This window comes from Varanus komodoensis, unplaced genomic scaffold, assembly GCF_004798865.1.
Source record: "Varanus komodoensis strain SLA01 unplaced genomic scaffold, ASM479886v1 scaffold6_4, whole genome shotgun sequence".
Lineage (NCBI taxonomy): Eukaryota > Metazoa > Chordata > Lepidosauria > Squamata > Varanidae > Varanus > Varanus komodoensis.
The window spans coordinates 1,765,079-1,777,527 of NW_025336347.1; the positions used below are offsets into that span (position 1 = coordinate 1,765,079).

General features: G+C 42.4%; 1 protein-coding gene across 1 annotated transcript in view; it reads right to left on the reverse strand.

The window, feature by feature from the left end:
* Positions 1–12,449, reverse strand: part of GRM7 (glutamate metabotropic receptor 7) — a 456,262-nt gene that overhangs the window by 215,722 nt on the left and 228,091 nt on the right. Inside the window, exon 3 of the mRNA XM_044451860.1 lies at positions 6,133–6,274. Coding sequence (XP_044307795.1) covers positions 6,133–6,274 — 142 coding nt within the window. The remainder of the gene's footprint in view (positions 1–6,132; positions 6,275–12,449) is intronic.

Genomic DNA, 12,449 nt, shown 5'->3' on the forward strand with positions numbered 1-12,449 from the left:
CTTCCGGTGTGAGGCCACATATGACACCCGCCCAGCACATCTCTTGTTGCCCTGATTATAATTGGGATGCTTGGGAAGAGTTGGACACATTTGTTTTCATTTTTCACTCGGACAAATTCCCAGAGACCTAAAGCAATGAAATCCAAGCAAAAGCTATTTAAAACGACAGTCCAGAGACAATCGAATATTGGAACAGTCTTGGTGAGGAACTTGCTCAAGCAGATACGCATTGAGGTGTGGTGCCCTACATTTATGCTAATAAGCCATGAAATTAATAGAGAGTGAATGGAAATGGACAGGCTATAATCGGGGAAGCCATATGCATGTGGTATTCCTGTCAGTGCTTTCAGGCAGTGAGGTTTTATGGGCACATCCTTCTTACAAAGCAGCCCAGCAGCTTCAGCAAGGCTACTGCCTTACACAACATGCCTGGGACTAAAAGTACACTTGGTTTGTTCCACAGCACCTGAAGTCTTTTGAAGGTCTTGTGGGAGTTAAGACCGAGAAAAGGCCTACAACATGTAGGCCTTTTTCCTGTCTAAACTCGCACAGGGTTGCATGGTTAATCCTCTAGTTTCTTTGCTATCCGAGGGCAGAACACATCTAAAGGTTCAATGAATTTGACATATCATAAATTTTATGTCTTCCTAAAGGCAAAACATAGGGTTATTTCTCTTGGTAATTTATCTTTACCCTCATTTTACACCTCATTCTACACTCATGGTAATTTCAGTGCTAATGACTTCACTTAGAAGATTCTATGCATAAGTGTCCATGGAGGTTTGAATGCTGTTAATTTCATATGGGAGGAAAACATCGTCATCCCATTTTGCTTTGTAATGAGTAAGTGAGGATGGATAGGGCTGCATTTACAAAAGCTGCTTCTATGAGGGAAGGGCAAGGATGGAATGAGGGTCCATGCTTTCCATTTCTTATACAGAAATTGTGCATTTGTGGTATCAGGCATGTTTGAAAGGGGGGAGGTCCTATCACTCCACCCTCTGAACCCAGGAGCTCCGGAGCATCCTATGGCCCAAACAAGGCCTGTGGTGGTGATCTCCACTGCCACCCTGCCTTGAACCCTGGTTTTCATCTAGGTGGGCTTTCTCAGCTGTCTCCATAAAGCACATTTACAAGAGCTGAGCAGGGCTGGACATAGAATCAGAGAATCAGAGAACAGAAGAGTTGGAAGGGGCCATGAAGGCCATCGAGTCCAAACCCTGCTGTTGCAGGACACCATGTTACACCATCCTGCTCAGAAGGCTGTCCAGGTTCTTTTTGAATGTCTCTACTGTGGGAGAACCCACTACCTCTCTAGACAGCTGGTTTCACTGTCTTATTGCTCTGACACTGAGGAAGCTTTTCCTAATGTCCAGCCTGAATCTGGGTTGTTGCAACTTGAGCTGATTATTCCCTGCCTTACACTCTGGCATCAGCAAGAAGAGATCTTGACCTTCTCTTTTGTGACAGCCTTTGAGGCACTTACAGAGGTATATCGTGTTGGAGAGCTTTCATCCATAGGGTTGTCCTATGTGAGAGACAACCTGGTGGCACACTACAGCAACAGATAAAGCACAGGGAGGGTAGAAATGGAAGATGAGGCTTTAATAGGAACCAGGATAAGTCCTTGGTCCCAGCAGCCTCCCCATGTTGGCTTCCCTCTAAGGTGCATTTGCAACCCCAGCCCACACAGTTCTCTCAGTGCCGACGGGGTGTGTGTGTGTGTGTGTGGGAGGGGCAAAGTGGGGCCTTCAGGGTGCCACCTCATTGCCGGGACTGTGATAATCCCATGGACAATCCCCCAGGCAAGATCAGGAGACACAGAACTGCACCATAAATCAGCAAACAATGTGGATAAACTGATGGGAATAGAAAGGAAAAATAGCAACCTTGTACAAAGAGAATCAAACTAATTGCATCGAATAGGCAATTAGAGCAGCAGCAGCAATGCAAGGAGGGACAGTGAGTGGCGATAACAAATAATTGTAAGCAATGGCCTGATATCTTGCCTAATAGCAAACTGAGCAGGAGGTGGGGGGGGATGATAATGGAGAGGATGTTCATAATTGCTTTTGTAAAATAAAAGCCCCACTTTCTTTGCTTTTAGGTTGAGAAGGATAAACAATGTTAGGGTTTAAATGTTATATGCAATAATGATTTAGACCATTCTGCACTTACAGAAACTGCACATCATCCTTTCCAGACAAGAGCTCTGTTTTCCTATTCTAGCCCTCAGAAAGACTGGCTGGTTTTATGGAAACTCCCCGCATTTCAGGAGATTATAAAATGCAGCACAAGTTTCCATCTTGAAATCTTCATGCAGTCCATCCTACTGCCCCGCACGCTGTTTATGGCTTGTAATACTTATGTTATGCTTTGGTTCCATATTTAAAACTAAGTCAAGAGAGTGAGGATGCAGGAATTTTTACCATGTCCAGGCCAGGAGAACACAGCTTAAGAACAGAGCAGTGCAGCAGGAATGCCATCAGCTCTTACAGAGGACTTAACAAAAGCCACCACCCATTCAATAGCATTCTTGTCTCTTTCTCGCCGCTTGATTACAAATGGCAACCAACAGTGGGCCAGCCAAGGTTGCCAGACCCCTCACACTCCTGTGCTGCTGCTCCCATCCCATAATAAAGTATTCTGTGCTCAAAAGGTAATGCTGACAATGCAGAGACATGCCAATGTAGCACTATTCCTTGCTCCTGCCACCGAGTTGTAGATAAAAAGCAGAAACACCAGACCCTTTTCTTCAAAGGTGGAGGAAAATTGTGAAGGCAGTTTGGGCCATTGCTCCAGGTGCCCAAAGGGACTGAACCACCCTTTTTAGTCCTTCAGTAGTAGCAGTACTAGTACTAGTAGTAGTTGTTGTTATTTTAATTCTCATTTCTATACTGACTCACTGCCAAAGCTCTCCAGGCAGTTTACAAAACATGTTGTCATAATTTAGGAATACCTTGCTGCTTTCTTTTTCTCTCTCTTTTAACTCTGGTTTTATTGTGTTTGATGGGTTTTCTATTAAGATTTATCACGGTGCATTTAATATTTGTGCCCTACCAAGGGAGATTGGGCTATTGATCGGTAAAAGAATTCAGCCCAGGCTTAGCGTGGATGCTGTACCCACATGCACCTGAGTTCAGGTGAGTGGCACGAGGATACCAAAAAATGATGAAGATGCTAAGAAATGATAGTCCCCTTTGGAAATACTACAGTCTTCCATTTTTTTTATTATACCCTAGAAAGAGATATAGCAACATGTTCATCCAGAAAAATGGGGATAGCATAGCTTCCTGCAGCCTCCTTTCATTGCTGCCTATATGATTCCATGGATTAGAATGAGCACAGAAACAAAAAGCCGTCGATCACACCCCTAAAAGGGAATCATGGAAGAATGTGGGAACGACCAAGTAGGAGTTGTCAGTCCCTTTGCGGCAACATAATGATGAAATATGGCTTTGCAAAACACTGCTTGCTTAAATAGTTTTCAGTGCTCCAAACTGATCATATATGTGGTCCAGAAATGAGATTGTGATTCCCCAGACCATATTTTATATCTCTAAGGCCGCAAACTGTGTGCTGTGATGAATGCCACACCTAGCCAATAACTGTGCATGAATTGAGTATCCATTGAGACCCAGTCAGAAGTTATGATCTTGAGGTACAAAAATTCTTACTGCATTGAGGAATCTATTTCATCAGGTGCTCATTCAGTGATGCCACTTTTGTTCTCCAGCCAGTGCCACAGAAGTTCTTCTAGATCAAGCTTCCCCAACCTGTTGCTGTCCAAATGTCTTTGACTCCAACTCCCAGCAATGCCCAGCCTGCACAGCCAGCTGGGATTTGGAATCCAACACAAGTACTCACAAATCTTCTTCAGACATCAGGTACACTATGTTGCAGTATCAACTTTCCACCTAACTAAGAATCCTGCCCCAAGCTTTTCTTCTTATATCATTATATACTAGAGACATACAGCCAAGGATCTGGCTGGTTATTTCAAACAGGTGAGCAGACATGCAGGTCCTAGCCGTAAGTACCTACATTTCGGAATAGTTTCTCAGTTTTCATTTTTGCCCAAGACAACTTGTCCTTGTTTCCCTTTCTTTCCTTTATTTATACTGACCTCTGTTTTATTTGTTTCTTACGTATTTTGCTCTATTTTAAAACCATTGGAAATGGGCTATAGAATCTAACAGCACACACACTCGTGTGCTTCATTCAGAAATGCATGGCTACATTTCTATAAATCAATACCCAGGTGAGATCCCCCATACAAGGCAAGTTTAGCCACAAGGTTCTTGTAAAGAAAAATTTCTGGAAAACTGCTCTGCCAGAGTTTCACTACAGTGCTTTATGTACCTTGCATTTTCTGTTCCACAAATCAGACTGTAAAGGTTTAGGATCTTTCTCAGCAGTATCAATGCCACTGGTTTTTTTAATCAGCTTGCATCTTGGTTCAAGTTAAATTACTGAATCAGCCTGTCAGTGTGTCATTGATCAAAACAAAAAACGGGGACTACTGTGATGGAAGTTCTAAATGCCCAATTCCATAATTAAACATAAAGTGGGCATCTATTGCTTGTGGTTTGTTGCTGAGAGAGAGAAAGAGAGAGAGAGAGAGAGAGATTTGCTAAATGTATATTTTCATTTAGCAAATATTACATTGTGGTGAATGCTATATCGTGCTTGTTTTATGTTTTTATTTATTTATTTATTTGATTTATATCCTGCCTTTTTCCTACAAAGGCTCAAGGCAGCTTACATCAATCTCCTCCATCTTATCCCCACAACAACAACCCTGTGAGGTAGGTTGGGCTGAGAGTCTGTGACTGGCCCAAAGCCACCCAGTTGGCTCCATGGCTGAGCGGGGACTAGAACCCAGGTCGCCTGAGTCCCAGTCCCAGGCTCTTAATATCATGTTGTAAGCAACCCAGAGAGCCTATGGCTAGTGGGGGAACATATAAATTGAAACAAACAAACAAACAAACAAATACATAAATATGCTGCCCTTCTTCCTCCTTTTATCCTCAAAAACACATTATGAAATAGGTCAGGCTGAGAGTTTCTGACTGGTCCAAAGTTACCCAGTGAACCTCATCGCCAACTGGGAACACTTGAACCACTATACCACACTAGCTCTTTTCCAGTGAATTGTGGTTGTTGTTGATGATTAATGTTCTCTCCTGTGTGAGAGGAGCCCTCACTGCAATCACCATTGGCATCGTTGGATCACAAAATCTCCCCAAAAGACATGCATGTTTTAGCATTTGTTATTTATCCAATCCATGTTGCTAAACATCTACTGAAAGTAAAAGTATCAAAATGCATCATATTACAATGGCTTAAAATAAAATTGCGTATCTCCTTTTCTACAGTTGCCAGATTTTTACGGAACTGCTTGCAACACCTTAGATCAAGCAACTCAGATTTAGTAAAGTCAACATTTGGGCTTTTTGCAAAATTGCTGAGCTCTCAGGATTCTGCTTTGATCTTGTACCTTCAAGGCTGAATGTCCACGTTCTAAAATTATACAACCAGAGCAAAGCACTCTGCCTTGTAGCTTAGCTCCTTTGCAAGTGGCTTTGAAAGCAACTGAACTCTCTCGCAAAGTACAAATTAACTAGCTTGCAACTTGGGAAGGTCAAACTCTTCACAGTCTGGTCCATAATGAGGGGTTCTGGGAGTTGTTGCTTAGATCATGCTTGTCTACCCCTGAACTCGTGAAGTATTTCTGACTATACATTTGGCTGTGTGCCACAGTAATTGTGATCCAGTTCACAACTGTACTGTAGAAAAATGGTTCCCCGTTTTAATGCTTTATGCTACAGATGGTGCACTATATATCGAGTATACCTAAAGACACAGAGAACAGTTCTACTTAGTTTTTTGGGTCAGTGTGCTAGTTGAATAGGAAGAATTCGGCTATATAATCTCTTTCCCCTGGTCTAAAGTGCTGCAACCCATGATCGATTTTGCCACCTCACCAATTGTTCATTAGATGATTTACACCAACAACATATTGCAGGTGTTGCAGCCCGGAAGCAGTGTCCTGACTAATCCCTGTTTCTAAATTATCTTGCCCATGAAGTAATGACATGCAAATAAATTAATTTCTCCACTCTTCCTTACTTTATATCCTCATCGTAGGCAAATACAATGATGGCCCTGGCTCTGGGAGTATCTAGGAGCAGCTTGATAATTTTATCAAATTCGAAGATCTTGTCTTTGCGATCCTGTGGGATTTTCAATGACTGGGCAATGCAGAGGTCACCTGTTAATAGAAAGAAAGAAGACAAGATGCTAAAAGCTGTAAAGGAGTACAAGGAGGAAAACTGGAAAAGAAGAGTAGTTAGAGGGAGATCAAGGCTAAAAAGAAATGAATAAATACTTCACTGGTCAACTGGTATACAATGCATGTAGCTCTGAGTTTGGTCTTAGGAAAATGGATCCAAATCCTTATTCAGTCATAAAACCTCTGAATGCTCCGACACAATAATTCAATCCACTTAGGCTATGCCATTTCTCTTCAGCTTATCTAGCCCTGTATTGTGAAAGCTGATGTCAAGAATGTAAGTGTAGCATGTAAACAAAGAGGTACAATATAAACCATTAAATTTATCAGAACAAAAAATATCAGAACAAAGTCTAAATGGGGCCTATCCAAAATCTTGTGAGGTGTTTGGCTTGGACCCCTGCTAGGATTCTTTCCATGCCCTTCATAAATAGGCCCTTTCCTGGGACCGTCATAGAATACTGAGGGTAATGGTGGGGCCCACCGTTTGTGAAGATAATCTGTGCAATGTAATCTAGAGCCTTTGTCAAAACTGTGTTGTAGTTACCAAGGGCTGCCTGTGAAGCAAAGTAACACCTGGTAAGGCCCCATCACACAGAAATCTCTTGCATGCTTTGCTGAAGTGGCTCACTCACAAGGTTCTCTAAGCTGAATGTATCTATCTGCTATCTCTAATCCTATAGAAAAGTTTATCAGGAGGAGATTACAGCATAATTACTAGCAATATTCCCACCCTGTTTGGAGGATTGACCTGCAAGGTTGTCTACTCATGCAACACAAAAAGGAGGACAAAAGAGGATTCATATTTGCCTAAAATTTGCATGTGCCAATATATCAGCAGGGATACAAATTTAGAAATCATGACTGCCCTTTAAATAGAAATATAAAACATCTTACCATGATGATTAAAAATGGCCAGATGACCTATTCTGCCTTCTAGATGCTAAACAGTCACCATTCCAAATCTAGAAGGAGATGGCAACTTCAAAGCAACCCCTTCCTTCTTATGGTCCCTTCTCTGCCAATATGACTTGTACTGGAGAACCATCAAGCAGACTGGTATCCAACTCTCTTCAATCACAATAGTGTCTTCTAACCTGGCTATATTGGAGATCGGAGGCCAATTCCAGAAGGTGGTTCTGGGGGATTATGGCTCTGCACCGTGGCAGCTTTGCCATAGAGTTCCACAGGGCTCCATTGTATCCCCTGTGCTCTTTAACATCTACCTAAAACCTGGAGAGAACATCTGGGGGAGTTAGTACTCTGATGACATGCAGCTCTACCTCTTTTGCATCAATTCCAGGTGAGGCAGTGGCTGTCCTTAACCGGTGTCTGGCTGGAGTGATGGGCTGGAGGCGGGCCACTAAACTGAGACTTAATCCAGAAAAGATGGAGGTCCTGTTGGTGGGCGGTTCTACTTTTCCGGTAAGTGATTGTTCTGGATGGGGTTGAACTCCCCCTAAGGGACTGGGTGTGTAGTTTGGGAGTGCTCCTCAACCCAGAGTTATACTTGGAATTCCAGGTGGCTGCTCTAGTGAGGAGTGCTTTCCTGCAGCTTCAGCTGATCCATCAACTATGCCCTTACTTGGATGAGTAGAGCCTTGTGAGAGTGACCCACAGTCTAATAACCTCCTGGTTGGACTACTGTAACACAGTCTATGTGGGGCTGCCCTTGAAGATGGTCTGGATACGTCAATTGGTTCAGAACAGAGCAGGCAGGATGCTAATGGGGACTAGCATTACATGCATATGTTATGTTGGTCCTTTTCCATCTGCACTGGCTCCTGATTGAAGTCTGGGTCCAATTTAAGGTATTGATGATGATGTATAAAGCCTTAAGTGGCTTAGGACCTGGATAGCTGAAGGAGAACCTCCTTCCATACATACCTGCATGCTCCCTAAGATCAGAGGTCTTTCTCTGGCAGAGGTCCTTCTCTCCTTTTTGAAGGAGATCAGAGGAGTGGCTACCCAGAGAAGGGCCTTCTCTGCGGTGGTGCCAGGTTATGGAATATGCTTCAGAGAGGTGCACCTGGCACCAACACTTTATTCGTTTTGACGCCAGGCCAAAACCGTTTAATTTTCCTGATATTTTAAGTGCTTATGTTATTTTAAAGATTCGTTTTATTTGTGTTCATTCAGACGATGCTGTGCTTTTACTGTATCACTGTCCTGGGACTCAAGGTGAAGGATGGTATAGAAGAGCTTTTTAATAAATAGATAAATTAATATTAACCTTTCAGTCAGAGGCCTGTTCTCTGTGGACTTCAATGTATGGCTGCATGGCTCTTTTCTAGTACCAGTTTTTACACCCCAGAGAAATATGTTCGCTAGTGGTAGAAATCCCTCATGCCCTAAGGTTCATGTCCATTCAGAGAACTGTTTTATAAGCAATAAAAAGGTTGCTTATAAAATTTTAAATAAAACTTGGGGTCGTAAGAGTGTCTGACTAGGCCCAGATTCACCTTCCCTGTCGGCCATAAAACTTGCTGGGTAATCTTGGCCTGATCACTGTCCCTCAGCCTGCCCTACCTCACAGAATTGTTGTGAGGTTAAATTGGGTGGGTGTGTTACATGGGACAGGGAAGGAGATAATCATAGACACCAATCTTCTTACTGGAAGAAAGGTGACATCTGAACATGAGTAACAAACAATACTGCCTTATGACTGTTCAAACAGATAAATGTCTCTAGCTCACGCCCATGCCTTGATTTATGAACATCAAACCACTAATGTGGAATGGAATACGTGCTTGACATTTTCTATATTTCTCTCTTAAGTACAGAAACAGTGTGGTTAGAGTGTTGGGCTGGGATTTAAGATAGCTGAATACTAGTCCCTACTCAGCCATGAAGCTTACTGGGAAACCTTGGGCTAATCACTGACTCTTAACCTAATTCTCTCATAGAGGTGTTGTGGAGATAGTAGGCAGAGGGGAACTTTGTATCTGCCTTGGGTTCCTTGTAAGAGGAAGAAAGGCAGGGTATAAATGTAATGCAATCATTGCAAATGTAATGCAATCATCATCATTATCAGACATCAGGAGTATGCAAGGAGTATGCAAAGTATGCATTTCTCTTCCTAAAACCTCTTATTTGTTTTGAGAGAAGATGGCATCTGATCAGCTTCACAACTATTTTTCATTTTCAAGAAACCATATGTCAGATACTATTCTAATAGCATGTCCACTACAAACAATATCCAGACAGTAACCCAAGGGTTATTAATAGCACAGCAAAGACGTGAGGTACAGCATTGTCTTCCTGATGCGCCTTTGTTCAACAGGGGTGGTGTTAAAGTATCTGAGTGATCCATAAAAACCTAGAAAAAAGGTGAAAATCCATTTCCCCAAACAATATTGTGAAAATTGCCTGACTTTATAGTTACTACTTTTCCCTGTAGCTTGAATCTCTTTGGCAGAGAGACCCAATTGCTTCTGAATTGGCCTAGTCATTTAAATTCCCGGCACTATCTGTCCCTGGCTGTACTCACAGGTAGTGCAGAGACACTAAAGCATTTAGCCTGAAATGTCCCCAAAGAACAGCCTACGAATCAGAACTTAAGGCTGAAGTAAGACTTTACTTCCAGATACAATCACGCAATGGAGATTGATCCATTAACACATGCAGTTGTGATTCTCCAAAGCAACACAATTATCATAACAATCAGAACAACATGGCATCACAAATGTGCACTGAATGTTACCAAGTAGAAAAGAGCACCATCGGATTTAAACTTTAGCGTGGGGAAAACAAAAGATAAAGAAGAACATGGAAGGAAGGCAGGGTACATCAACTGCAAATCTCCATTCAGGTATAATACCTAAAAAGGGCTACACCAAAGCTTGTTTAAAGGGTTAGATTTGTTGATGGGAAAGGATGACTCAGAATATGCACTGAAGAACATCAAGAGGGGTGGAACAGGGCTCCCCACACATTGATTTATGGCATCCAATATTCCCAGCCACCTAGGAGAATAGTTGTGCATAATGTAAGTTGTAGTCCAACGTCTGGGTATGGATAGGAAGTCCTATCAATTCTGTTTTTTCTTGCACATTTTCCCAATCATTAATTTCATTCCAAAGTTTATTTTTGTTTTTAATGCCAGCATGACAATTTGTGTGCATTTTTGTGTGATTTTCTCATAAAGCACACATACTCTCAGGCAATCCATGGTTTGCCTGATATCTACAATTTTAGAAGAATGTATCCTATCATAATGCATTTTAACATTACATTCATAAACACATGCCTTTCTGCACATATTATATCATACACAATGTTCTATGCATTTTTTGTTCGAAAACCCAACTGAAAAAAATTGGAAAAGTGCAAAATTTGAAAGATAACTGAGCTTTGGTTTACGTAATGGTTCCAAAGTGTAACTATTGGTACATAGGCCTTAACGTGTGAAACAAATCAATTTCTCCCACATTCCTACAAAAGGGGGTTCATGGCTAGGAACTACCGATTTAGAAGTGAGACCCACTGATTTCATTGGGTCTTACTTCCAGGGAAATATGCTAGCGACTGGACCTGTGCTGCAATGTGTAAATATCGTCATGATTTAGAGTTTTCAAAAGAATCTCTGTTTTGCGAATGGCCCTTCTCCCCTTCCCACGGGTGCAGGTGAAAGCTTCAGAAACTGAGTCCTTTATTGCAGCTAGACAGGTTTACAAGCAGCCTAAATCAAAGTAACCATGCCCTACAATAAGTGGGAGCAGCTTCAGTCCTTGTAAAGACTTGAATTCAAACTGTCCTCTCCTTCCCTGCTTTTCTGAAGGGTCTTAATGCCACCCTCAAGCTGCTTGAGGGCCAGAGGGCAGTGGCCCTGGCATTACTGAACTGGTCTGCTAGAAACCCCCTCCTCCACCAGTTCTAAAGTGTCTTCCTCCTTTTCCAAGATAATTTGCTTCTCTGTGGCTGTCTAAGTAATCTCACTTGGTAACCTTGACAGTTCAGGGCTATCTGCCAACTCTTTCTGCTCCTCTTCAGAATCTGAACTAGCTAGCTGGGAATGTAAAAACGTGAGACCTCATCTCTGCAATCTGCATGCATTGGACCTACAGAATGTGAATGTTTTCTTATTTTGATTATTAACTATGCTCTACTTTTATGTTGGTTTCGCACACTTCATGAGGCAGTTGTGATAGAACGACCGTGGTTTTACTTTGTGTTAAAAGGGGAAATATTTCTGGACTCCAGGGACAGAATGCTGCTTCACACAATGGATGCGGCATCAAAGGATGACTTGTACATGCAAATGGAAAATCACTGATTGACAGTGCAATCCAGTGGTTGCTAGACAGAGTTACAGCTCCAACCTCAGAGATGGGTGGTAGAACAGCAACCTTGGAGGGCCTTCCAGCTGTCCTCACAGCTGGTGTGGAAAGAACTGTCTCAGCCACAGCCCCAAGGCTACAGGGGCATCCTTGAAGATGGTCTTTGGGGGGGCTGTGAGTGGGATGCGGAAGGGAGGACCAATTATACTGGCAATTATACTATACCTTCCTTCCTGCCCACTCCAAGGGCAAAATCTTAGGTTGCTGAAACCAGCCAGGTTCAGGGGATCATGGGCAGCCGTTCTGGATTTCATCCTACAATGCACTGGATGAACTGTTCATATTACCCCAAACACAATAATTTTCAATGCAGTCACTACACAAGATCAGTGCAGAAAGTCATTCCACCTGGCTGGCTCAACTGAAAATCAAGCCCTCCCATGGGAAACATGTTTCTCCAAAGAGTATTCCCTAGCTACTTCCTCATCTAAAAGATAAGAGAAGCTACCAACACATCCTACCAATTTTGCAGCAGTCCTAACTAATTCCATGGAGAGATACAGAAAAGGGCAACAATTTGACAGTGGAACATTCTTCTCTGAAAGGGAAATAAACTAAAGTGGTTGGGGATCATTTTTCTTTTTCTCTATCTCAAGGTAGAGCATTATAAACTAATGAATTCTATGAAGTGTTCTATAAGTTCTATACTCAGCCTGGCTGGCTCAAGAATCTGGGGATTGCTGGGGCCTTTTCCCATTTAAACATGCATGGGATCTGTGCCCTGCAATTTTGTTGGATAGACTTTCTACCCACCTAGTGAGAGCAATTCAGAGGGGAATGGAAGGAGGATGAAGAAGCCCTGGGGTAGCGCATCT